At 47.6% G+C, this 27,942-nt stretch overlaps 1 protein-coding gene across 1 annotated transcript in view; it reads left to right on the top strand.

The window, feature by feature from the left end:
• Window positions 1-27,942, top strand: part of CHID1 (chitinase domain containing 1) — a 495,903-nt gene that overhangs the window by 10,312 nt on the left and 457,649 nt on the right. Inside the window, exon 2 of the mRNA XM_075326925.1 lies at window positions 13,340-13,469. Coding sequence (XP_075183040.1) covers window positions 13,359-13,469 — 111 coding nt within the window. The 5' untranslated portion in view covers window positions 13,340-13,358. The remainder of the gene's footprint in view (window positions 1-13,339; window positions 13,470-27,942) is intronic.

The raw sequence follows: 27,942 nt of genomic DNA, 5'->3' as shown, positions 1-27,942 counted from the left end.
AGGGGGCAGCATGCATGGGACACTGTGAGGAGGGGGCAGCATGCATGGGACACTGTCAGGAGGGGGCAGCATGCATGGGACACTGTCAGGAGGGGGTAGCATGCATGGGACACTGTCAGGAGGGGGCAGCATGCATGGGACACTGTCAGGAGGGGGCAGCATGCATGGGACACTGTCAGGAGGGGGCAGCATGCATGGGACACTGTCAGGAGGGGGCAGCATGCATGGGACACTGTCAGGAGGGGGCAGCATGCATGGGACACTGTCAGGAGGGGGCAGCATGCATGGGACACTGTGAGGAGGGGGCAGCATGCATGGGACACTGTGAGGAGGGGGCAGCATGCATGGGACACTGTGAGGAGGGGGCAGCATGCATGGGACACTGTGAGGAGGGGGCAGCATGCATGGGACACTGTGAGGAGGGGGCAGCATGCATGGGACACTGTGAGGAGGGGGCAGCATGCATGGGACACTGAGGAGGGGGCAGCATGCATGGGACACTGTCAGGAGAGGGCAGCATGCATGGGACACTGTCAGGAGGGGGTAGCATGCATGGGACACTGTCAGGAGGGGGCAGCATGCATGGGACACTGTCAGGAGGGGGCAGCATGCATGGGACACTGTCAGGAGGGGGCAGCATGCATGGGACACTGTCAGGAGGGGGCAGCATGCATGGGACACTGTCAGGAGGGGGCAGCATGCATGGGACACTGTCAGGAGGGGGCAGCATGCATGGGACACTGTGAGGAGGGGGCAGCATGCATGGGACACTGTCAGGAGGGGGCAGCATGCATGGGACACTGTGAGGAGGGGGCAGCATGCATGGGACATTGTGAGGAGGGGGCAGCATGCATGGGACATTGTGAGGAGGGGGCAGCATGCATGGGACATTGTGAGGAGGGGGCAGCATGCACGGGACATTGTGAGGAGGGGGAAGCATGCACGGGACATTGTGAGGAGGGGGCAGCATGCATGGGACACTGTCAGGAGGGGTAGCATGCATGGGACATTGTGAGGAGGGGGCAGCATGCATGGGACATTGTGAGGAGGGGGCAGCATGCATGGGACACTGTGAGGAGGGGGCAGCATGCATGGGACACTGAGGAGGGGGAAGCATGCATGGGACATTGTGAGGAGGGGGCAGCATGCATGGGACATTGTGAGGAGGGAGCAGCATGCATGGGACATTGTGAGGAGGGAGCAGCATGCATGGGACACTGTGAGGAGGGGGCAGCATGCATGGGACACTGAGGAGGGGGAAGCATGCATGGGACATTGTGAGGAGGGGGCAGCATGCATGGGACATTGTGAGGAGAGAGCAGCATGCATGGGACATTGTGAGGAGGGGGCAGCATGCATGGGAAACTGTGAGGAGGGGGCAGCATGCATGGGACATTGTGAGGAGGGGGCAGCATGCATGGGACATTGTGAGGAGGGGGCAGCATGCATGGGACATTGTGAGGAGGGGGCAGCATGCATGGGACATTGTGAGGAGGGGGCAACATGATGTGAGGTCAATGTGCAGATCATATTTCATAATTGAGGAAGGTGTGGTGGGTATAATTTATAAGGGAGGGCAGTGTGTAGTATATTAGGGGCAGTGTGACAGTCACAGTATATAAGTGGGGATGGTGGGAATATTTTATACTCATGCCATGTTTTGATGTGCCTGTGGTGATCCCCATTGGGGGGGGGGGGGTTAGTGCCCTTCGTTTCTCATTGATACTTTTTCAAGTGTTTTACAGAGTAGATCTGCCTTAAACAGATGTCGTGTGCGAAAACTCAGTTTTACGTTGTCACTAAGGGGCGTGACCACTTAAAGTGCCTAGGGCAGCACGAAGGCAAAATACAGCCCTGCCCACAGGTACCATTCCATATAATCCTTTTGTTTTTTTACTTTACTGTCTCTTTTCATCAGTCCCTTCTCTGAAACAATTCCTCTTTCTTTATTCATTCTATATCGCCCCCCTGTGGTCAGTGGATATTGTTGTTATCACTTTAGATTTTTTAATATGTCACTTTCTTTTTCTTTTAGAAATTGTGATACATATTTCCAGCAATTCTTGTCTAGAAAAACACTGAATATTAAGTTTTTTTTCCGATAGGTACGAATATGCTCGTCTTTTACCTTTTGACATTGATGTATACATTTTGTACTAAGAATTTTTCTTTTGTGATTTTTTTGTATTACTTACTGATACCAGATTTTCTATCACTTTGTACACTGTTAATTGTGATTATTCTATACATATACAGATTCCTATCATCGTGATTAAGGCCATTTTGTAAAGGCCGAAACGTTGGTAACATATAGGGAAGTTATTTTCAAAAAATTCTTTGTTCTCACAATAAAACAAATACACAAATCTTTTTGTCTTTGAATTTCTATCACCTTTGAGTGCCGAAGTTATCTTATTATACTGCTACTTTTTTACTTCAGAGCACCTCTTAAATACGGTTGAGCCAGATTTACCTTATTATTGTCGCTCTTTCCCTGGCTGTCGCTCTTTCCCTGGCTGTCGCTCTTTCCCTGGCTGTCGCTCTTTCCCTGGCTGTCGCTCTTTCCCTGGCTGTCGCTCTTTCCCTGGCTGTCGCTCTTTTCCTGTCTGTTTTTTTCCCTGGCTGCATTGTGACAGGCAAACATTCTTCTAAAGTTTTGGCTGCATTTTGGCTCCCAGTTCCATTGACTTTAATGGAGGCAGGTTTTTTGGTTAATAACTAAAGCACGGGGTTAAAAATTCCAAAAACTCAAAACATAGTCTATTACGTTCCCTGAGTCAAATGAGGAGTCTGTGCAAAATTTTGGGATTTTACATCCGTTGGTGCGAATTCCTTTAGCGGACGCACGCACGTATGTACACTCAGCTTTATATACAGTACCAGATATATAGTACTGAAAAAACAGTGAGAATTCAATACGAAGACAAATTTTCACTATTGGCACAATTTTTCCAAGAAGTGTAACGTTTCATTTTTCGGCTGTTGCGGCTTTGTTTTTCGCATATGCTTTTGTTAGTAGGAAGTGAAAAAATTCCAGTTCCAAAACCTTGATAAAATTCCCAAAGTTTATTCTAAAGGTAAAATCCAAATCCAAGCTTGCAACAAGTTTAAACTAACCCCATGTATTAGATGCAATGATCTTAGGTGGGCTAGAGCTACGTGTTTCACACGTTTCTTAAAGCTTTTTTTATTATTTATTATTATTAGTAGGGTGGATATGTTGCGGGCGGAGGGGCAGCGCTCGCCTACGCTCGGGTCCGTGGCTGCTGCTCGGTGGCTCGAGCGGTGGGCCGGACCCGGGGACTCGAGCAGCGCTCCTCGCCCACGAGTGAAAAGGGGGTGGTTTGTTTTGGGAGATAGTTCGTGACGCCACCTGCGGGTCGTGGTGATGATGGGCACCACCGCTGCTGGTGACTGGGATCCCGGGAGCAATGGTAGGGAGCAGCTAGGATGTTGTCCCCTCCGTGGGTAGGGGTTGGTGATCCCGGGGCCTGGTGGTGTAACGGGGAGGCTGGATGGCTGGGGTGCTGGGTTGCAGGAGCAGCGCAGCGCAGTGCCGGATAGCACTGTGGTACTCACTCAGACACAGATGCACAGAGTCTCTGGTAAACCAAACGGCTGGATGGACGGGTCCCGCAGCCGGCTGCAGTGCTTGTGCTCTCCCCGGACAGGGTGATGGTGGCTGTCTTTCCCTGCACCTTGTTAGAATGTTCTGACTCCTGTGGTTGCCCACCGGTAGTCCGCTCACCGGCGTATATGTACCGAAGGAGCCCGTTTTGCCCGCAGGCACTGGCCCTTGGATCTCTAGCCTATGGCGGTGGCTGTGTTTCCCCACGGTGTGGACTGTTGCCTTTTATCTGGTCTTGGTTGTTAGGAAACCCCTGGGGTTCCGGTCACTCTCGGATTTGACCGTTGTCGGCGGCTCCAAGCCTAGTTGGGGTCCGATGGCCCTGCCTTTGTGCTTAGGGGGGGTGGGTGTATAATCAGAACATCCTAGAGCAGTGCACCATAAATGCTGCTGACAAAGAATGACAGTGGCATCTAACAGAAAGGGCACGGAGCTCTGGTCGTCGGAGGCAGATGATGGCTGACACAGCCATCATCTGCCACCACAGATATGGCCTCGTTTTGTGAATCTGCATCAAAAAAGGGGACCCAATATATGACACTGAAACATCACAAAGGTTAAAAAAAGGTCTAAAAAGACAGCACAAGCACTTGAGAAACTACCAAAAGCCGCTAAGAAACGCCAGCGAAAAGCAGGTTTTCCTGAAGCGTGTTCCTCTTCGAATTCCTGGCAGGTTCACCCACCTGAAATAAATCTGTGCAATTCCCCTTACAGAGGATTTCCTGATCCAGCCATTCATATCAAAAGCCTATGCCAGCTGGACCAGGGGGATCTGCAACATGATAATGCCATATTAGATCTAGTGTCGCGGCCTCACATGGCATCGCTGAGCCCTTGTAAATACCAGAGGCATTTGAGTGCCAGTCGAGACTCCAGCAGACATGGAGTACCAACCTTGATACCGGACTGGAGTAGTACAATTCTTTTTGCTCAACTAAAACCCAGCAAAGGCTACTTTCACACATCCGGTTTGAGCCCTGCGGCTCAATCCGGCTGTGAAAACTATGCAACGGATGCGGCGAAAACACCGCATCCTTTGCATAAGTTTTTACATGCGGCCCGTCCGTTTTTTTCCGGTTGCGGCATGCTACTGAGCATGCGCAATGGAAAAAAACGCATGCGGCGACCGGATGCGTTTTTTCCGCATCGCGCCGCATCCGGCCTCCATACGCATGCTTTGAAAAATGCGCCGCAGCGGCCGGATGCGGCGCGATGCGGTGTTTTTTGCCGGAGCAAAAAATGTTGCAGAGAACGTTCGATCCGGCCGCGGCATCGGCTAAATCTGCCGCATGCGGCCAAAACCGGACCGAACGCAAGACCCTGCGGCACAATACGGCACTAATGTAAGTGTATGCAAAAAAACCCTCAACCGGCGTTACAAAAGCCGGTTGCGGTTTTTCTGCAGAACGCCGTATTGTGCCGCAGAGCAAAAATCCGGATGTGTGAAAGTAGCCTTAGGCTACTTTCACACATCCGGCTTGAGCTCTGCGGCTCAATCCGGCTGTGAAGCCTATGCAACGGATGCGGTGAAAACACCGCATCCTTTGCATAAGTTTTTTACATGCGGCCGGTCCGGTTTTTGCCGCTTGCGGCATGCTACTGAGCATGCGCAGTGGCAAAAACCGCATGCGGCGGCCGGATGTGGTGTTTGCCGCATCACGCCGCATCCGGCATCCATAGGGATGCATTGGGAAAAGCGCCGCATCTGCCGGATGCGGCGCGATGCGGGTTTTTTTGCCGGAGCAAAAAACGTGCCAGGGAACGTTCCATCCGGCCGCCGCATCGGCTAAATCTGCCGCATGCGGCAAAAGCCGGACCGAACGCAAGCCCATGCGGCACAATGCGGCACTAATTAAAGTCTATGCAGGAAAAACGCAACCGGCAGCAAAAAAAAAACGGTTGTGGTTTTCCTGCAAAGTGCCGGATTGTGCCGCATTGCAAAAGCCGGATGTGTGAAAGCACCCTTTACACATGTGAAAAGTGTTCGGCTAAGGCTGCTTTCACACATCCGGATTTTTGCTCTGCGGCACAATACGGCGTTCTGCAGAAAAACCGCAACCGGCTTTTGTAACGCCGATTGCGGTTTTTTTTGCATAGACTTACATTAGTGCCGTATTGTGCCGCAGGGGCTTGCGTTCGGTCCGGTTTTTGCTGCATGCGGCAGATTTAACCGATGCGGCGGCCGGATCGAACGTTCCCTGCAACGTTTTTTGCTCCGGCAAAAAACACCGCATCGCGCCGCATCCGGCCGCTGCGGTGCATTTTTCAATGCGTCCCTATGGAGGCCGGATGCGGCGCGATGCGGAAAAAAAACGCATCCGGTCGTCGCATGCGGTTTTTTCCACTGCGCATGCTCAGTAGCATGCCGCAACCGGAAAAAACCGGACCGGCCGCATGTAAAAACTTATGCAAAGGATGCGGTGTTTTAGCCGCATCTGTTGCATAGTTTTCACAGCCGGATTGAGCCGCAGAGCTCAAACCGGATGTGTGAAAGTAGCCTAATTTCACACATCAGTTTTTGGCATCAGGCACAATCCAGCGTGTGCTTGATGCAACGGATCCGGCGCAGAATATGCAAAAACTGATGTGCCTGATCCTTTTTTTTGACAGTTCCAATATACCTGATCCGTCAAAAAACGGATCCGACGCATACGATTTTGCATCCTTTTTGTCCGTTTTTTTTTGCTGGATCCGTTTTTTTCAATACATTGGAGCATGCTCAGTTTACAAAAACGGATCCAGCAGCCGCATCCGTTTTTTACCGCATTACGCCGGATCTGGCGTCCATAGGCTTCCATTGTAAAACACGTCGTATCGCGCCGGTTCCGGCGCGATGCAGTTTTTTTGCCGGACAAAAAAACGTTACAAGATATGTTCCCTCCGGCCGCTGCTTTAGGCAATTATCACGGATCAGTCAAAAGCTGGATGCAAAGCAAGGCCATCAGGCACACTCCGGCGCTAATACAAATCAATGGGGATAAAACGGATCTGGCGCCGGATCCGTTTTACCTGTTTTTTTCCGTATTGTGCCTGATGGAAAAAAACTGATGTGTGAAATTAGCCTTAGATGTGTAGGGGCTTAGGCTACTTTCACACATCCGGCTTGAGCCCTGCGGCTCAATCCGGCTGTGCAAGCTATGCAACGGATGCGGTGAAAACACCGCATCCTTTGCATAAGTTTTTCCCATGCGGCCTGCCCGGTTTTTGCCGCTTGCGGCATGCTACTGAGCATGCGCAGTGGCAAAAACCGCATGCGGCGGCCGGATGCGGTATTTGCCGCATCGCGCCGCATCCGGCCGCCATAGGCATGCATTGAGAGATGCGCCGCATCGGCCGAATGCGGCGCGATGCGGTTTTTTTTGCCGCACGAAAAAACGTGCCAGGCAACGTTCCATCCGGCCGCCGCATCGGCTAAATCTGCCGCATGCGGCAAAAACCGGATGGAACGCAAGGCCATGCGGCACAATACGGCACTAATGTAAGTCTATGCAGGAAAATCGCAACCGGCAGCAAAAAATACCGGTTGCGATTTTCCTGCAAAGTGCCGGATTGTGCCGCAGAAGAAAAACCGGAAGTGTGAAAGTACCCTAACATGTAACTATCATAGATAGTCTGCATTCACTAACGGCAAATAAGAATCAAACAAATGGCAAGGAATTGAAAAATATTCTGGGTGTATTCAAACACTGAAGATTTATTACAGAAACTTCTGCAGATACATTCCAGGTCCGTTTATATTAGGCTGCTTTCACACATCAGTTTTTTGCCATCAGGCACGATCCGGCAAAAAAACTAAATGCAACGGATCAGGCAAAAAAACAGATCAGTTGCATCAGTTTTTTCCATCAGTTCCTTCAGTTTTTTGATGCATCCATTCTGTTATTGAGCATGCTCAGTTCAAAAAATGGATCCAGCGGCCGTATCCGTTTTTTTGCCGCATTATGCCGGATCCGGCGTCCATAGGCTTCCATTATAAAACACGCTGTATGGCGCCGGATCCAGCGCGATGCGGTTTTTCGCCAGAGACAAAAAACGTTCCCCTCAGTGTTCCATCTGGCCACCAGACAAGCACATTTTGCCGGATCCGGCAAAAGCCAGATGGAATGCAAGGCCATCTGACGCTAATAGAAGTCTATGGGGGGAAAAACGGATCTGGTGGCAACAGACGCTAGGTCCGTTTTTTCAGGTTTTTGCCGGATTGTAGAAAAAACAAAAAGCCAGCACTAAATGTGCACTTCAGCACTAAAAATTCCAAACTGTACTTATAAAAATTTTGAGATTTTTGGCAAAAAATTGCAATTTCTTGAGCCACCCCGCCACGTCACGGCAAATCTCATTTGGGGCAGTCCTACACTAAAATATTCTTATAAAATGTGCCATACGGCCTCACATATGAATAGTAGAACTGCTCTTAGCAGCACTCACCTGGTCTATTTCAATCCCGTACCCATGACTGAGTCATGGCTGTGGGCGGGACAGGTCCAAGCAAATGCTGCATGAAGTAAATAGCCTGTGGACGGGACTGAAATAGACCAGGTGAGTGCTGCTAAAAGCAGTTCTACTATTCATATGTGAGGCCGTTTGACACATTTTATAAAAATATTTTAGTGTTAGGACTGCCCCAAATGAGATTTGCCGTGACGTGGCGGGGTGGCTCAAGAAATTGCAATTTTTTGCCAAAAATCTCAAATTTATAATAAGTACAGTTTGGAATGTTTAGTGCTGAAGTGCACATTTGGTGCTGGCTTTTTGTTTTTTCTTCATTGAATTGGTTGATGGTTGACCCCCACCTTGCTATGCACCCCAATTTGGGATGTATTCCATCTGTCTAGATTTTGGCGGTTGGTGACTGTTCACATTGTCATCAGGCCTTGTCCACAGGCTATTTACTTCATGCAGCATTTGCTTGGACCTGTCCCGCCCACAGCCATGACTCAGTCATGGGTACGGGATTGAAATAGACCAGGTGAGTGCTGCTAAGAGCAGTTCTACTATTCATATGTGAGGCCGTATGGCACATTTTATAAAAATATTTTAGTGTAGGACTGCCCCAAATGAGATTTGCCGTGGAGTGGCGAGGCAGCTCAAGAAATTGCAATTTTTTGCCAAAAATCTCAAATTTATAATAAGTACAGTTTGGAATTTTTAGTGCTGAAGTGCACATTTAGTGCTGGCTTTTTGTTCTTGCCGGATTGTGCCTGATGGCAAAAAACTGATGTGTAAAAGCAGCCTTAATTGGGCTGTTTTGGTACGAAGCACATTGATTTCTGCAAATGAGTGGTACAGTACCAGGCAGTTCCGCAAAAAATCAGCAACAGGTGAATATTTACTTTATATTAGAAAGTTGCAGAACTTTTCAACACACACTGATAAAAGCTGTAGTCTCATTCAATGCATCTAGCTATACTGAATCACCCATAGAAGTTAGAATTAACAGTATTGATCAGAAAAATTACTTCTTTCTTCTTCAGGACTGATCTTTCATTCTCAAAATTCACTGGTAAAATCTGTCTCTAGTGAATACAGTCTTTCCCATTCCTGAGATTAGAGATGACAGTCGCTGCTCATTAAGGGGAATCTGTCACCAGGTTTTTGCTCCCTACCTGAGAGCAGTATAATGTAGAGACAGAGACCCTGATTCCAGCGACGTGTCACTTGCTGATTTGTTTGTTGTCATTTTGATAAAATCAATGTTTTCTCTGCTGCAGATCTAGCAGTTATACAGAGCTCATGAATAGGCTGGACTACCTGCAGCACGCCAAGTAGTCTTCTAATGATAATCTCCTACTGATTAAACAGTGATTTTATCAAAACTACACTAAGCAGCCCAGTAAGTGACACATCGCTGGAATCAGGATCTCTGCCCCTACGTTATGCTGCTCTCAGATTAGGTGGCAAAAACCTGGTGACAAATTACCTTTAAGTTCTATGGAGAACTGTAACTGTTGTTTCAGAGAACTTGTAAAAGATTATGCCTGTCTTTTGCACCACAACCCTTCCCCTCCTCTCTTCATGGAATCTTATAAGCACCAACTGTCTTCTATCTCAGTAATGGGAACATCTGTATTCACTGAACACAGATTTCATCCATAAATTGAGGGTGAAAGATCAGTGCAAGAGGAGAAAGAAGCAGATCTCTCTGATAAGATATATTACAAAGTTATGTTCATGCATACTACTGATTTAGGAAATAAGAATTAAAATACTGAGTATTTCAGCAGATATAGTCAGCAATGGTTTTGCAGCCTCCTTCATTCTCATCTCAATAAGGCCGGAGTCACACTTGCGTCTGAATCGAGCCGCAGCACACTCTCCAGACAGGAGTGTTCAGTTGCATAGAAATACGGTACATGCAGCTGCACACTCCTGTCCGGAGAGTGTGCGGCGGTGTCGGGTGATGCAACTTGATTCTCGTGTGAGTCACACGCAAGTATGACTCCGGTTTATGTGATAGTATATTGCTTGGGTGTGTCATAACATTAAAAGGTTTTCTGGACTATTTTATTATTTTTTTTACTTTGTGCCTAAGAACTAACAGGCAGATAGCCGGTAACTACCTTGTTGTTCTGCCCAGTGACGATCTCTGCAGGCATACACTGCTCCTGCCGGTAATTTTACAGCTTCCACTGGTTTCATGGCTGCAGATCAGCTCCTTCTCTTCCGCTCTGCTCTGCTCTGTTGATGAAGAGTGACTGCCGATGTCATTCTGATTACAACCGGCTCCTCCCAACCTAATTTGAGGAAACCGGCTGTCAATCAGTATGATGTCGGCATTGATACTCCATCAACAGAGCAGAAGAGAAAGAGCTGCTCTGTAGGCATGCAGCAGTAGAATCCCCAGTAGGAGTGGTCTGTGCCAGCGCTGGTTAGAACAGGCAGGTAGTTAGAAACTACCTGTCTGTTAGTTCTTAGGCCATAGTAAAAAAGTAAAATAGTTCCAGATGATCATTTTAATGATTGCCGTACATCTGACTTCTGAGAATGAAGAGGCCACCTTGAAGTTTCAGCACTGAATCCCTTTCACAGTTTTTCTTAATTCAGTGGTATTCGTGGTCACCCTCTGCAGCTCTATTGAATTGTATGGGGCCAGAATGAGTTCCCTGCACAACCGAGGGGCTAGAAGCAATGTGAAGGAGTGCAGAGTAGAAGTAGCACTGTGGTCCCTTCATTCTTAAGACTTAGGCTATGTGCGCACTAGAAAAGTGATTTTTCTCAAGAAAATTTCTTGAGAAACTTCTGGGAGTTGAAGATTACCGCACCTACTGTGAAAAACCGCGGGAAAAACGCATGCGTTTTTGCCACGGTTTTGCTGCGGTTTTTCTGCAGGTGGGTCCCTGCGTTTTTTTTATGCTGTTACTGCAATAAATAATATAGATAATAGATGATAGATAGATAATAGATAGAGGGAAAGATGGATAGATGAATAGATAGAGATAGATAGATAATAGATGAGAAAGACATATATAATGTCCCACCCCCCTGCATATTCTAAGCTGGCACCCTTTAGTGACTTTCATGTGGCACTAAAGGGTGCCTAGCCTTGTATTTAGCCAAAAAAGAAATAAATAATTAAAAAAAAAAAAACAACGTGAGGTCCCCCCATCTTTTGTAGCCAGCTAGGGTAAAGCAGACGGCTGCGGCCTGCAGACCACAGCTGGCAGCTTCACCTTGGCTGGTAATCCAAAACAGAGGGCACCTCACACTGTTATTTTACATTAAATAATTTAAAACAAAAAACGTGGGGTCCCCCCCAAATTGGATCACCAGCCAAGGTAAAGCGGACAGTTGTGGTCTGGTATTCTCAGACTAGGGAGGTCCACCGTTATTGGACACTCCCCAGCCTAAAAATAGCAGGCTACAGTCGCCCCAGAAGTGGCACATTCATTAGACGTGCCAATCCTGGTGCTTCGCCCCAACTCATCCCATTGCCCTGGTGCGGTGGCAAATGGGGTAATATATGGGGTTGATGCCAGATGTGTAATGTCACCTGGCATCAAGCCCTGGAGTTAGTGATGTCACACGTCTATCAGATACCTGACATCACCAACCCAGTCAGTAAGAAATAAAAAATAGACAACAAAAAAAGTTTTATTTGAAAAAACACTCCCCAAAACGTTCCCTCTTTCACCAATTTATTGACAAGAACAATCAAATCCGGGTCCGGCGTAATCCAATAAGGGGGTCCCACGGCGATCCATACCATAGTCACTGTCCCAGTCAATGTAGAATATAATGTTCCATATTGGCTGGGAGAGCAATGCAGTGAGCTGAGCTAACATCAATAGCCCAGGTCACTGCAGGGGATGACGAGCGCTGCCATCAGGAGGTTAGATGAGATCATTACCTGCAGTGACGATCTCCTGCAGTCCTGCCATCAGCGCTGTCACTGCCTTCTATGCCCGCCGCGTTCTCAGCAGTATCGCGAGAGCCCGTGACGTCACCGCTAGTGACAGAAGGGTTTCCGTCCGCGAGACGGGTATAGACGGCAGTGACGTCAGGAGGCAGGAGATCGTCACAGCAGGTAATGATCTCATCTCACCTCCTGACAGCAGCGCTCGGCATCCCCGCGGCTGCCAGCACTGCAGGGTGTCAGCCTGCGCTGCAGCATGACAAGCCGCTGATACTGCGGGCAGACACTGACACACTGCAGGGCAGGCAGCCGCGGGGCTGGAGAGGGACACAGACTGCACGGGCACCTGGAGGTCACACGGAAGTGCTTCTGTGCGGCGTCCAGGGAGTGTGACGTCTGTGTTTACTCTGCTCCGCTTCCTCTTCCTGTCATAATGACATCACTTCCTGCAAAACCGCAGGCAGCGATGTACATTACCGCAGGTAAATCGCGGCTATACCGAGGGTATACCGCACATCATTTGCTACCTGCGGTATACCCCCGGTATTTCACGATTATATTACAGTGAATGGAGTGAAATACCGGGGGTATACCGCACGTACCTGCGGAAAAGAAGTGACATGCTCATTTTCTCAAGAAATTTTCTCAAGAAATTCTTCAGAAAGAATTCTCTTGAGAAAAAAACGCAGCGTGCGCACAGATATTTTTTTCCCCATAGGTTTTGCTGGGAAATGTCTGCAGAAAGATCACAAACATTTCTCAAGAAATTTCCGCGGCAAAACTGCGGGTAAAACTGCGGGTAAAAATGCAGTGTGCGCACAGGGCCTTAAGGTGATCCTGTAGATCAGCCCCCGCTATGCTATAGTAATGTCATCTCCTAGTATTATAGGATGGGAATATCCCAATAGGTGAATGGGGAAGTGCCGCGATTCCTAATGCAGCCCACGGACGGTGCGGAACTGTTTCTTGAAAAAGAAGCGTGAGCAGATTGCGAGCTCTTGGCATCCACTCTGCGTTTCCCCTGATTATTCTTTTTCCTGCCCACGCAGTTACTACAGTGACTTAGAGCACAGAATAATATCCTAATTCCGCTGTTACGGTGTATATAAATGTGCCCAGCAATGTTGTGGGTCGGTGGATGAACTCATCAGGTTGTGGCTGCACATTGTGGATCGGATCTGTGCCAGTTTTCTACTCTGTTGCTGTGTACGGATACAGACGCTGCTTGTAGCAATGAAGGGCTCGATGGCCAGACATCGCCTCCAGCACTGTGCCAGGCTCCCTCCCACACTTCAATAGCAAAAATTATCCGGGCTCTGCTGTGTATCTGCTGTGTCACTGTCCTCGTATTCTTATTGCAGTGAGGTCCGGGGCTGAACAATGAAGCTGCTGAATGCCCTGCTGGCGGTGACCGTCACTTACCACTTGGCCGATGCCACTTTGTCAAAGACAGACTCCAAAAAAGCTTCTTCCAAGTCACTTGACACAAAGGTAAGACCGCTGTACTATGGACGCCCTCGCATTGACAACACCGAGACTGCAAAATTGGCACCAAAAATAAGTTGTGATGGTGGAATCGTGTATCAGTCAATGGAAACTTCCATAAGAAGAATAATTACTCTATAAATGCAATGCTTCTGAGCCTGGGCTAGCCAGAATTTGCAAAACTGACCAGCATGCCATGCTGCAGAATTTCAGGCCATGCTTGGAGTTGTAGTGTTGCTGTGTCGCTCAGGGTATGGGGTACTCGGTTCCGGGCGGTGTATCACTGGGGAATGTCACTTTGGTGGCCGTTGCCCGGTCCCGTGCCCTGGGTGCTTTTTAATGGGGATATTTACAGGGGAGATTAAAGTCATTTGTGTGACTCCATCTGCGGGTTGCGGTTAAGATAGTGAAACCGCCACTGCCGAGTTGATTTTCTCTAGGGCTGGTGGTAATGGCAGCTGTGGTGGTAGGCCCTCCGCAGGTAGGGCTGAGCCCGGGAGATGTATGATGGAGAAATAAGGGAGGCCACACCGTGGGTTGTAATTAACAATCTCTACTCACTCTTGACCCTTGGACGGCAGGTTCCGGTCCTTGTAGATCCAGTGCCAGTTTGATGACTTGGTTGCTCTGTACCCTACACTCTCAGTGTAGTTGGGTCCCCGTAGCGTGGAGCATTTGAGGCTCGACTGTCCCTTTTTGTGGCAGTCTCCTTGTCCGTACGGTGGGCAGTGTGGACTCTGTAGGGCTGGTCTGTGTCCCAAACCCTGATCCTTGCTTTACTGCTGGTGTCCCTGGATCTGTGGGTCAGTGAGGTCCATGAAGGTCCCCTCACTGTGCAGGTATTTGCCAGGCCGTATGAAAGTGTCGCCTGACCTAGGGCTCTGGTCCCAGCGTTACTCGGGTGTACCTGCCCTGGCGACCACTCTCTTGTGCCCCCGGGTCACCGTAACACGACCCAGCTCTCAGGCACCTCTCTCTCTACTACTTCTTTGCACTGACTAACTGCTGACTGCCTGCTGTCCCCTCCCACCAGGCTGTCTACTCCCCTGGTCTGGCTCCGCCCTCTAGGTGGCCATCCTCTTGTGTCCGACTAGCAATTACCCCTGGTGTGGAATGGGAACTGGTATTTTGGTGTGTGTGGGTGTTGCTGGCACTGGTGTTCCAGGTCCCAGGGGGTAGGCCCTGCATCCTGGTGAGGATGCAGTTCCTAGTAGTGCCCTGAGTGGCTCAGGGGTGCTACATTGCAACAATCGATATAACGTGTACCTCTATGTTACATGTCACAGACTATGCTGTTAAACTCTGCTGTGCTCTTGCAAACCACTTATGATAATGAATACGTCCCACAAAAAAACCCTTCTGACCTATGACATGGTATACCACTTCTGTCGCCCATAAGGTCCCTTTGCAAAAAAAGTATTTGGGTAAATGGAGCACTGTGGATACTTTACACCAAAGACAAGGCTCAGATACAAATTGTACTGAGGCCAAGGCATCCGTCACAGTCTATGGGGCCATACACACACGTCTGTGTAATTTTGTTGACTGTATGTAAAAAAGGCGAGACCGGTCCATTATTAATCTATGTCACAGATCAAATCCCTAAGTTCAAATCAGAAGATGGACAGCACGTGGATGCCCTGCATGTGTTATCCCAGTGCTGTACATTTTTGCTGTGTAATTGGTAGGAAATGTTTGCAGCTTGCATTAGGCTGGAACAATTTATAGACCAGATTAGTATCCGTAAATAGTAGGCAGACAATCACATAAACCAGTCCTATTCACATATTTGTGGACGTGACTGGTCCGAGTTTTACAATAGCCGTGTGCAATTCTTCACTTCCCTAGAAATCTATCAGCAGATTTAAAGGGAACCTGTCACCAGATTTTTCCCCTATAAACTGTGGCCAGCACCAGTGGGCTCTTATATAAAGGATTCCAGAATACTGTACATAAGAGCCCAAGCCGCTGTGTATAATGTCAAAAACATCTTTTATTCTACTCGCCTACGGGGTGGTCGGGTCCAATGGGCGTCGCTGGTCTAGGCCCGGCGCCTCCTCTCTTTTTGCAATCGCCATCCTATTTCTCTGCTATGTGTGGATAACGCGTCCTACTTCATCCACACAGAGTACGTCATTGCACTCTTCTGCACACGCACTTCTTTCTGCCCTGCAAAGTACTGTAATGCGCAGGCGCGGGTAAAGGTCAAAGACCACCTGTGCATGCGCACTACAATATTTTGATCTGCCCTCGGCAGGGAAGAGAGAAGAGCGTGTGCGCAGGAGTGCAATGGAGGACACTGTGTGGATGACCTAGGACGCGTTATCCATACGGAGATGGAAAAGAGGACGGCGATCGCAAGAAGAAAGGAAGCGCCAGATCAAGACCAGAGACACCTATCAGATCAGACCACCCCGCAGGTGAGAATAATAAAAGGTGTTTTTTACGTTGTACTGATCGGCTTAGGCACTTAAGGCCGCTTTACACGCAACAACATCGCTAACAAGATGTCGTTGAGGGTCACGGAATTCGTGACGCACATCCAGCCTCGTTAGCGACGTCGTTGCGTGTGAAACGCAGGAATGACCGTTAACGATCAAAAATACTCACCATATCGTTGATCGTTGACCGGTCGTTCCTATCCCGATTATCATTGCTGTTGCAGGACACAGGTTGTTCGTCGTTCCTGCGGCAGTACACATCGCTACGTGTGACACCGCAGTAACGAGGAACATCACTGTACCTGTGGCCGCCCACAATGAGGAAGGAAGGAGGTGGGCGGGATGTTCAGCCCGCTCATCTCCGCCCCTCCGCTTCTATTGGGCGGTCGCTTAGTGACGCCGCTGTGACGCCAAACAAACCGCCCCCTTAGAATGGAGGCGGTTCGCTGGCCACAGCGACATCACTAGGCAGGTATGTGTGACGGGTGTTAGCGATATTGTGTGCCATGGGCAGCGATTTGCCTGTGACGCACAACCGACGGGGGCGGGTGCTTTCACCAGCGACATCACTAGTGATATCGTTGCGTGTAAAGCAGCCTTTATATACAGTATTCTATAATGCTGTATAGTAGGGCTCACTGGTGGTGGCCGCAGCTTATAGTGGACAAATCTGGTGACAGGTTCTCCTTTAAGGAATTTATTATTGAAGACTTTATTTTGATGATGGATTTGCAAGGTAGGGCTTTAAATTGAAATTCCCTGCACCCTCGTCAATCTGACAATTAAAACATCTCCATTGTGTCATTTCTTTTTCCCTAAATCTATAGCTACAGTGGCATGTACAAGTTTAGGCACCCCTGGTCAAAATTACTCTTATTGTGAATTGAATGGATTCAATGAAGATTCAACAAATTCTTGATGAAAACATAACACCATCTGTAAAAAAAAAGCAGAGGTTGAAAAGAAGAGATAAGAGGATGGCTTCTACTAATGGAATGAACCTAAACACATGTCAAAATCCACAATAGACAACCTCAAAAGGCGCAAGCTGCAGGATTTACAATGGCTCTCACAGTCCCCTGATCTGATCATCATTGAAAATCTGTGGCTAGACCTCAAAACAGCGGTGCATGCAAGACAAGCCAGGAATCTCACATAACTGGAAGACTTTTCCAAGGAAGAGCAGTGCATGCAAGACAAGCCAGGAATCTCACAGAACTGGAAGACTTTTCTAAGGAAGAGCAGTGCATGCAAGATGAGCGAGGAATCTTACAGAAGTAGAAGACTTTTCCAAGGAAGAGCAGTGCATGCAAGACGAGCCAGGAATCTGACAGAACTGGAAGACTTTTCCAAGGAAGAGCAGTGCATGCAAGACAAGCCAGGAATCTCACAGAAGTAGAAGACTTTTCCAAAGCAGGGCAGTGCATGCAAGACGAGCCAGGAATCTCACAGAACTGGAAGACTTTTCCAAGGAAGAGCAATGCATGCAAGACGAGCCAGGAATCTCACAGAAGTAGAAGACTTTTCCAAAGCAGGGCAGTGCATGCAAGATGAGCCAGGAATCTCACAGAACTGGAAGACATTTCCAAGGAAGAATGGATGACAGTTTCTCAAACAAGAATTGAAAGACTGTTGGCTGCTACAAAAAGCATGTACAAGCTGGGACACTTTCCAAAGGGGGTGCTACTAGGTACTAACCATGCAGGGTGCCCACACATTTGCATAAGCCCATTTTCCTTTTGTGTTATTTTAAACTTTTACAGTTTTTTTTTGGGGGGGGGGTTTCACCTAAAATACAAAGGAAATGTTTATGTTTAACTTTGTGCCTTTTATAGATAATTTCATCTGCAGCGTGCTTAAAGGGGGCTTTACACGCTACGACATCGCTAATGCAAACTCGTTGGGGTCACGGATTTTGTGACGCACATCCGGCCGCTGTAGCGATGCCGTTGCGTGTGACACCGATGAGCGATTTTGCATCGTTGCAAAAACGTGCAAAATCGCTCATCGGTGACATGGGGGTCCATTCTCAAAAATCGTTACTGCAGCAGTAACGAGGTTGTTCCTCGTTCCTGCGGCAGCACACATTGCTATGTGTGACGCCGCAAGAACGAGGAAGCTCTCCTTACCTGCCTCCCGGCCACAATGCGGAAGGAAGGAGGTGGGCGGGATGTTACGTCCCGCTCATCTCCGCCCCTCCGCTTCTATTGGGCGGCCGCTCAGTGACGTCGCTGTGACGCCGCACGGACCGCCCCCTTAGAAAGGAGGCGGTTCGCCGGTCACAGCGACGTCGCCGGGCAGGTAAGTATGTGTGACGGGTCTGGGCGATGTTGTGCGGCACGGGCAGCGATTTGCCCGTGTCGCACAACAGATGGGGGCGGGTACCCACACTAGCGATATCGGGACCGATATCGCAGTGTGTAAAGCCCGCTTAACTGTTCATAATAACCGTAATTTTGACCAGGGGTGCCCAAACGTTTACATGGCACTGTATAGTCCATGTAAAGATTTAAAAAAGTGTTTAAAAGAGTGTTATAGTAAGGGTCAGGTTGTACAAAGTAGAGAGAGGTTGTGTAAGAGAGGAGGAGGGAGAGAGCACAGATTTAGAAATACTCTTCTGCTAACAGATGATGGGACAACTTCTCACCAAGGCTGGATGGAGACCAGCACTTGACTATCTTTGTATTGTAGGAACATATGTACTATATGTTGACCAGAAGCACTGCTGTGTGTGGATTTAGGAGGGGTTCTGCAGACGGCCTGTTCATTCTCATGGAACAGCAGATTATTGATTAAAGAGCCTTTGGGGCTAATTCAGGACACAGACCAGGTCCCGTGCTGGTTCAGGAGAAGCAGCCACTCAACTATAGGCTCAGGGAAATCGGTGCTTCTGAGTTCGGCAGAACAACATAGTGCTTGTCGATTCAAGGACTAAACTCAGGAAAAACTGACAATTACAGATGGAGTCTTTAAAAAATACTGATGCTTAATTGGGTTGTCTGGTTGAAATATATTGATGATCTCTTCTCCAGATAGGTCATCGATATCACATCTTTGGTGGTCCCACACCAGGCTCCTCACAGATCAGCAGTCACAAGTCTGACTGCAGTAAGCTGAATGGAGGTGGGCTTTACACGCTGCGATATCGCTAACGATTTATCATCGGGGTCACTTTGTTTGTGACGCACATCCGGCGTCGTTAGCGACATCGCAGCGTGTAACACATACGAGCGACCTACAACGATTGCAAAAGTGGTAAAAATTGTTGGCTTTGGAGAGGTCGTCCAAACACCAAATATCGTTGTCTGGTGAGTAACGAGGTTGTTTGTCGGTCCTGCAGCATCACACATCGCTATGTGTGACACCGCAGGAGCGACGAACATCTCCTTACCTGCCGGCAATGCGGAAGGAAGGAGGTGGGCGGGATGTTACGTCCTGCTCATCTCCGCCCCTCCGCTTCTATTGGACGGCTGCCGTGTGACGTCGCTGTGACGCCGCACGACCCTCCCCCTTAGAAAGGAGGCGGATCGCCGGCCAGAGTGACGTCGCAGGGCAGGTAAGTGCGTGTGATGGGTGTTAGCGATGTTGTGCGCCACGGGCAGCGATTTGCCCGTGACGCAGAACCGACGGGGGCGGGTACGCCCGCTAGCGATATCGGTACCGATATTGCAGCGTGTAAAGCCCCCTTTAATCTCCAGGAGAACAAAAGGATCGGTTGTTGAAGTTTATGTTACAAGTGTGCCATGCTTGACAGACAGTCCTGTAGGTTCCAACTGTAGAAGGTCGCAGCGTTTGGCTACACAAGCTGCTCTCTGACTTTCCCTTTTTCCCTGCTTGGGGTTTATCCCTTTCACTTTAGGACCCTGCAGATTTCCTCACCTTTTTCAGTTGTTTTTCATCAGCACTTGCCTTTGTATCTTTAAATACCCTCAATCCCCCTTACTCTGCGCTGGTAATAGGTCTACTGCCCTTAGCAGGTTTTCAGTGCAAGCAGTCGGCTTGTATTCATCTGGAGAAACGGTGTTGTTTTTGCAGTTCCTTTCCCTGAGTCATCTAGAGATAAGTTATTCGTTTACTTTCACCTATGTGTATTTCTGTCTCTTCTTTAGAGCTTAGTGGGGTTAACTAAGCACTCATCCCATCTATTTCCTACCTAGGGCCTATTTTTGGGTCAGAATTCCTGCTTGGCGCATAGGTGCGGAACCTATATGGGCGCCTCTCAACTTTCTGCAGACAAATAATGGTGGGAACTGAAGAATCCGGTCTTAAACTGTCACACTAGTAGCGGGAAGTACCAAGCAAATGGCGAAAGGGAAGGGAAACCCTGTGTCTAGGGAAGGGGAAGATGGTGGCCCCTGACCAAACCTACCACTGGTCCCTGGTTTCCCTCACCACCACTAGATGTTGTAATATAGAACTGCATCTGTATAAAAGGGGGCGACATGGCCCTGTGGGGGCAGCAGGGCTATATTTTTATTCCAAAATTTATGAGAGAAGACCTCGCCTCACCTTGTGTAGGTGCTCTGGAGAAAAAGAGTCAGTAAATTTGAAATAACTCCGGCACACTACTAATTCCCATAAGAATCAAGGAGACATGGTAAATTGAAAAATCTTTTTTCTTTTATTTTGCTCGTGAAAAAGTGAAAAAGTGCTTTACAGGCGGACGCATGTAAAGCACTTTTTCACTTTTTCACGAGCAAAATAAAAGAAAAAAGATTTTTCAATTTACCATGTCTCCTTGATTCTTATGGGAATTAGTAGTGTGCCGGAGTTATTTCAAATTTATATTTTTATTCCAGTCCGGGTCTGGTACACAGTATACTCGCGGAATCTCTCACTACATGCAGACAAAACCTCGCCTTCTGCACCACGCCCCGCTTATTGTTATTTATTTGTCTAATATTGTATTTACTTTCAATTATTTATACAGGCTTTATATTTATTTTTTTAATTTTGCCATTTTCCACTGAAAATGAGGCATCCGTGGTAGCTTCAGGAAAACGATTCACTGGGGGGGGACATTATTTACTAAAAGCGCTGATCTGGGGCTGCGAGGTCTCCGCCGCTCTGCTGGGCCGTATCCTATAGAAGTCGAGGCGCTTGTAGTACATTTATAAAGGGGTTGGATGGAGGCCCACCTAAAGTAATGCACATGTATGGCACTCCGTCATTATTCTGTTAATGGGACTGAGCAGCAGACGTGATATTGTTCCTTTGGGGTAAAAAAAAACAAAACAGACCAATTTTTCTAATCCCGCAATCCACTGTTAATACAAGCCGAATCACATTTCTCATGGTATACAGTAATTGATGCCTCACCTTGAGTTATAGCCCGGTAAGGCAGAGTGTCAGATATTAGGTCGTTTGTGTGCAGCAGTTGTGTGTTACCGACCACTGAGGATATGTTAAGAGTCTCCATAAATCCTCACCGCGGTAAAAGCATTTCCTCTGGTAGCCATTGTGGCGGGGCTCCCCTATAAACCGGAGCTGTTAATGCAATATATTCCGGTGTACACGGCACAGATCACTTATAATACGCCTGTGTGGCAAGTCCTAAAACTCTGTACAGCGACAGCAGCGTGTTTTTATTTTATGTTTGTGCGGCTGCCCCTTTGTGACTCTCTTATGCTTCTATTTTGTGGTGTTTGATTACTTGTTAGAAAATCGTGTTCCTATAAAGATACGTTATTAGATTCTGTCCGCGCTTGTGTTAATGGGGTCTGTCGGGGGTTCATCAAGCTGTTTGGCATTTTTTTGAAAGCACAAACCGCAAAATCCGTAGTGTTATTACTAACATCAAAAATACCCGAACAATTATGGTTCCCATAAGTCGGTGGAACCTGCGGCTGGATCCGTTGTTATAAATATAATCTATGGCTCCTCTGTAATCAGTAGCGTTCTGTCCAGGAGTGGATCCACGGGGCCATGCACCGGACTCCCCCAGGGAGGCCACCAGGAGCGAACCCCTATACAGGGACTGTCTGGCGACCACCCCAGAGGGCCTAGATGCACACCAGCCAGAACACAGGCTGGATACAGGGAACATCCTTGGAAAGTCCGGGCAGAATACGGGGGCCGATGCCGCAGTGACTTCGCACCGGAGGAAATCCAGACGGATAACCAGAGCCGGGCGAAGACAGCACGCAAAGTCCGGAACCAGTGATGAATGCAGGCTGGAGACGTCGGATGTAATCCAGAGCCGGTGGCGGAGTGAAGCAGGGGGAAGATGGTGAGGTCCACTGCTAATGGACACTGGTAAATCTCCAGGGAGCCGGAGGAGCTGGGGCACACGCCGGGCGTCAGGATCTGAGGGCAGAGACAGGGTTAATCCAGGAACAGAACACAGAGGGTTTGAACACTAGCACAAGAGACTAAGCTGCAAGAACTCGTTGTACAAGCACCGCCCGTATGCAAAAGGAAGCCTTACATACCCTGCAGCTGAAATCAGCCCAATCCTGTTCCAGGGATGCTGGCCCTTTAAGAAGAGGTTAATGAGCGTGCCCGCGCCCTAATGCGCATGCTCGAAGCCCGGGAGCCGGAGACAAGCACAGGAGGCCGGGGACAGGACGCAGGGGAGCCGGTGGCAGTCCCGAGCCTCTGCAAGCCGGCGGGACCGCCGAGCAGGGAGTACGGGAGACGCAGGGAAGCAGGAGCGGGAGCAGCAGCCGCGGTCGGTACGCACGTGGACCAGGTCAGGGGGTAAGGAGCAGCGCTGTGATCCCAGGACCAGGTCAGTGGGTAAGGGGCGGCGCCGGGGCCCCGGGAGCGTGACATAATGAAAGACTTAGGATTAGAGTTGAACGAGTACCTAACTATTCATTCTCACTATACTCTTAACGAGAACTGTCTTAGGCTATGTGTCCACGGGAGAATGTAGCTGTGGATTTTTCTGCATCAAAATCCGCAGCTTTCCCGCAAAATCCGCACCTTTTCAAAGGTGCGGATTTGCCGCGGATTTACCGCGGAATTGCCGCGGATTTGATGCGGATTTTGGTGTGGATTTTTTTTTTTCCCCCCCAATTTTAAAGCCAAAATCCGGATGAAAATCCGCAACAATAATTAACATGTTGCAGATTTTTCCGGACCAAAATCCGCACGAAATCCGCTGTGGAAAAATCCGCAGTGTGGGCACAGCATTTCTAAAATGCCATAGAAATGGCTGGAAAGTACCTGTGCTGCAGATTTTCGGGAAATCCGCGGCTTTTCCGCGAGAAATCCGCGGCAAAATCTGCGCATTTTCCGCAGCGTGGGCACATAGCCTTATACTCGCATATTCATTCCGAATATCGTGTGCAATGCAAGTCAATGGGGAAAACTCACAAAGTAACGAATAACCCGAATGCTGTACTTATCTTGCGAGTAGCGAATAGTGCGGCATTCAGGTTACTCGTTACATTGTGAGTTTTTCCCCATTGACTTGCATTGCACACACTATTCGGAACGAATACGCAAGTATTAAACAGTGCTCGTTAAGAGTATAGCGAGTACAAATCGTTAGATACTCGCTCAACTCTACTTAGGATATGTGCACGCTAGCAGATTTTTTTTTAAGAGTTTGTGCAACAAAAACTCTCCGAAACCTCCTCAAAACTCAACAAAAAGCTTCAGTATTTACATACTCTGAGTTGTATTTCTGTACAGTTATTTTTAGGATGATTGTGCTTTTTTGAGACAAAAACACGTACAGGCTCCCGATCCCTGCAATCAGCTGATTTTACAGATGTGGAATATTGCAGTACATGGCTGCCATTTATCTGAATGATCGTCTTTGTAAAAAAAAAGAACTGTGTTCCGCAAAAATGTGCAACACTGGTATAGGTGCCACTTTCCATTCTGGTTCATAGACTGTGCAACCCAAAATCCGTTGGCAGTCTTCAAATTTCATGATGCCTTGCACACAGTCAAAACATCCAGTTACAGAGGCCACAAAACAGCATCAAAACATCTTTGAGCCTCCAGCATATTTGACTGTAGGTACTGTGTTCTTTTCTTTGTACGCAGAAATCCATTTTCAGTAAACAGTAGAACGATGTGCTTTACCAAAAAGCTCCACCTTGGTCTCATATGTCCACAAGACACTTTCTCAGAAGGATTTTGGCTTACATACTTTTTGGCAAACTGCAGAGTAGCTTTTTATGTTTGTGTCAGCACTGGGGTCCCGCTGAATCTCCTCCGCAGTATTTCAATTAATTCAAATGTGGACGGATAGTTCTTGCTGACACTGATGCCCTTGAGCCTGCAGGACAGCTTGAACTTCTTTGGAACTTGATGGGGGCTGCTTATCCACCATCCGAACCATCCTGTTTCACAACGTTTCATCAATTTTTCTCTGCCATCCACTTCAAGGGAGATTAGCTACAGTGCTATAAGTTGTAAAGTTCTTTATTATGTTGTGCACCATGGCAAAGGAACATCAAGATCTCTGGAGATGGACTTGTAACCTTGAGATTGTTGATATTTTTCCGAAATTTTGGTTCTCAAGTCCTCATACAGTTCTCTTCTTCTCTTTCAGTTCTCCATGCTTAGTGGGGCACACACAGACACATAATGCAAAAATTAAGTCAACTTCTCCCCTTTTTTATCTGGTTTCTGGTGTGATGTTGATATTGCCCACACTTTTTATTGTCACAGGTGACTTTGAACGAGCATCTCATGTTTGAAACAAAGTTATTTGTTCACAATTTTAGAAAGGTGCCAACAATTTTGTCCTGCTCATTTTTGGACTTTTGTGTGAAATTATGTCCAATTTACTTTTTTTCCTCAGTTTTCTGTCTTGTTCCAATACACACTAAGGGAATAAACATGTGTATAACAAAACATGTGTAATTGCAATAATTTTACTAGGAGAAATACTTCATTTTCTGGAACAATTTCAAGGGTGTCAACACTTTCGGTCATAACCTTTCGGCTTGATCCAGAGTTGTCTCTTGTTCATAGAAAGCACATGGACATGAATATGGGACCAACATAAGTAAGTAGCATGCAGAGAGCATAGACGATTCTGTGTGTCGTGAGACTCGGCAGCTGCTATTGTTTTCTTCCGTGCTGGTGACTTTGTGCTATGTGGGCTCTCCTTTGTGTAGAATATCTGATGTATGATAGTACCGCTGTAATTATTCTCTTTTTTGTATTTCTGTGGTTCAGCAGAGTGTCTACTACTTGCAGTGTAGTATTATATGCAGCCAGGTGACTATATGACTAATAACCTTTCCAATTGGCTGACTTTAGTTTGAAGTTTATGTCTCCAGTGACAGTCGGAAGAACAGCTCTGGAGCACAAGCTGCAGCTCTAACAATTAACGTGTTGAGAGACACGTTGGGCTTAATTCATTAAGGTGTCTACCCATAAAACACCTTAAAAAGTCGCAAACAAAGTTGCCCAAAACAGCGACCTTTGACGCTTTTATTAACCTCAGGGAAAGTGGGCTGAGCTGGGGCAGAACAAGGCATTCGTAAGCCTGCCTGACACATTTATCAAAATGTATGGCACATTAATGATCTGAGTAATATTTTTGGTGAGGCACACTCCAGTTTTAAGATGTGCCTAATTCATTAAGGGATATGCATCTCCTAATGATTTAGGTGAATTTTATTCCAGCATCGCCAGAATGTTTCAGAAAATTTTTTACTTGGCTATAATCATGTAGCCAGGAGTGCTAATTCATACTACTCTTAGGGTGGGCAGCATGAATCTGCTATCACGGGGTGTGAAATGACAGCACAAGGTCCCCTAGATTGACCCTCAGACTAGAAACCCTGCGCTGTCCCTTATCTCGGAGGTAGGCTTGATGGTAGCTAGGTCCGAGCCCCCAGCGTGACCTTGACTCCTGTCCCAGCCCTGAACTTACTCCCCCTCTCCCCCACCCATGGGGCGGGCTGGAAAACGCAGTAACAAAACCCCACAAAAACTAAACGGAGAAGTGAGAACCAAAACTCATACAGACACTCTCAAAGACGAAGGCTATACATGTGCAGGAGGGAATAAAGAACAAGGGAAGGAAGTAAATGCACAACATTGAAACTTCAACACCACTCAAAATAGCAAACTACAGGACACCAAGAACTGGATCACCACAAAGATCGGAATCACTGGCGCTATGCTGAAGCTATTATAGGCTCAGTGAAACAGACTCCCATCCCTTTAAATAGGAAGGACATGGTTGTGGGTGGTAATCGGCAACCTGACCACCCAGGAGCCGCACACAAATTCACAAGAATTAACTCCTGCAGGAGTGGGGAGAAAATGGAAATTAATCAGCCAACGCCCGGCTCTGACTCAGCAACTAGGAGAAATCAGGCTGCCTGTCAGACTCTACAATGGGAACAGAGTCTGACGCCGTCGTGGCACCACGCGAGTGTGGAGCCGAACACCGCATGACATCTGGTGACAGGTTCCCTTTAATGAATCAGGTCCTTTGTGTATAAAGATTCTAAAATTCAGTTTATTTTAAAACAAACCTGTTAATTCAGGTGAGTTTTTAGAAGAAGCTTTTGTGTATGACCATGAAGAATAACACTGTTTCTGGCCATTATATGACTTGTATAGAGCATTTTTCAACAGTTTTCCACTCTTCAGGACCTATGTCTAATTTTCAGTTTTCTCTGAGCTACTGGGGGAAGACTAGCTGCTGTGATGTCTCATATACAAAGTTCAGAGAGATGGATTCCTACTCTTCTTTCTCCATAGCAAACAGAGAAAGCATGGAGTATATTACACGGTACTTATCTGTGTGGCTGTGAATCCTACACTGGAGTGCGCTAAAATAGTAGCAGCACCTACACTATCCATAAAGTGTAATAGAAGCCATAACCTGACACCTCACTGTGCCGAGTGCTCCTCCTCCCCTCTCTCCACTCAATAGAATATAATAGAACCTGACACCTCACTGTGCCGAGTGCTCCTCCTCCCCTCTCTCCATAGAGTATAATAGAAGCTGTAACCTGACACTTCACTATGATGAAGTCTTCTCCTCCCCTATCCATACAGTATAATAGAAGTAGTAACCTGACACCTCACTGTGCTGAGTCCTCCTCTTTTCTCTACTCTCCATAGAGTATAATAGAAGCTGTAACCTGACACTTCACTATGATGAAGTCGTCTCCTCCCCTATCCATAAGTATAATAGAAGCAGTAACCTGACACCTCACTATGTTGGGTGTTCTTCCTACCCTCTCTCCTCTCAATAGAGTACAATAGCAGCAGCAACCTGACACCTCACTATATTGCTTGCTCCTTCTCCCATCGCTCCTCTCAATAGAGTATAATAGTAGCAGTAACCTGACACCTCACTGTGCTGAGTGTTCATCCTCCCCTCTCACTTCTCCATGGAGTATAATAGAAGCTGTAACCTGACTCCTCACTATGATGATGTCACCTCCCCTCTCCATAGTGTATAATAGAAGCTGTTACCTGACTCCTCACTATGATGATGTCACCTCCCCTCTCCATAGTGTATAATAGAAGCTGTTACCTGACTCCTCACTATGATGATGTCACCTCCCCTCTCCATAGTGTATAATAGAAGCTGTAACCTGACTCCTCACTATTATGATGTCACCTCCCCTCGCCATAGTGTATAATAGAAGCTGTTACCTGACTCCTCACTATGATGATGTCACCTCTCCTCTCCATAGTGTATAATAGAAGCTGTAACCTGACTCCTCACTATAATGATGTCACCTCCCCTCGCTATAGTGTATAATATAAGCTGTAACCTGACTCCTTACTATGATGATGTCACCTCCCCTCTCCATAGTGTATAATAGAAGCTGTTACCTGACTCCTCACTATGATGATGTCACCTCCCCTCGCCATAGTGTATAATAGAAGCTGTTACCTGACTCCTCACTATGGTGATGTCACCTCTCCTCTCCATAGTGTATAATATAAGCTGTAACCTGACTCCTCACTATAATGATGTCACCTCCCCTCGCTATAGTGTATAATATAAGCTGTAACCTGACTCCTCACTATAATGATGTCACCTCCCCTCGCTATAGTGTATAATATAAGCTGTAACCTGACTCCTCACTATGGTG

The sequence above is a fragment of the Anomaloglossus baeobatrachus genome, chromosome 10, assembly GCF_048569485.1.
Source record: "Anomaloglossus baeobatrachus isolate aAnoBae1 chromosome 10, aAnoBae1.hap1, whole genome shotgun sequence".
NCBI lineage: Eukaryota > Metazoa > Chordata > Amphibia > Anura > Aromobatidae > Anomaloglossus > Anomaloglossus baeobatrachus.
The sequence above is the reverse complement of the archived record's forward strand: the minus strand, read 5'-3'. Positions and strand labels throughout refer to the sequence as shown.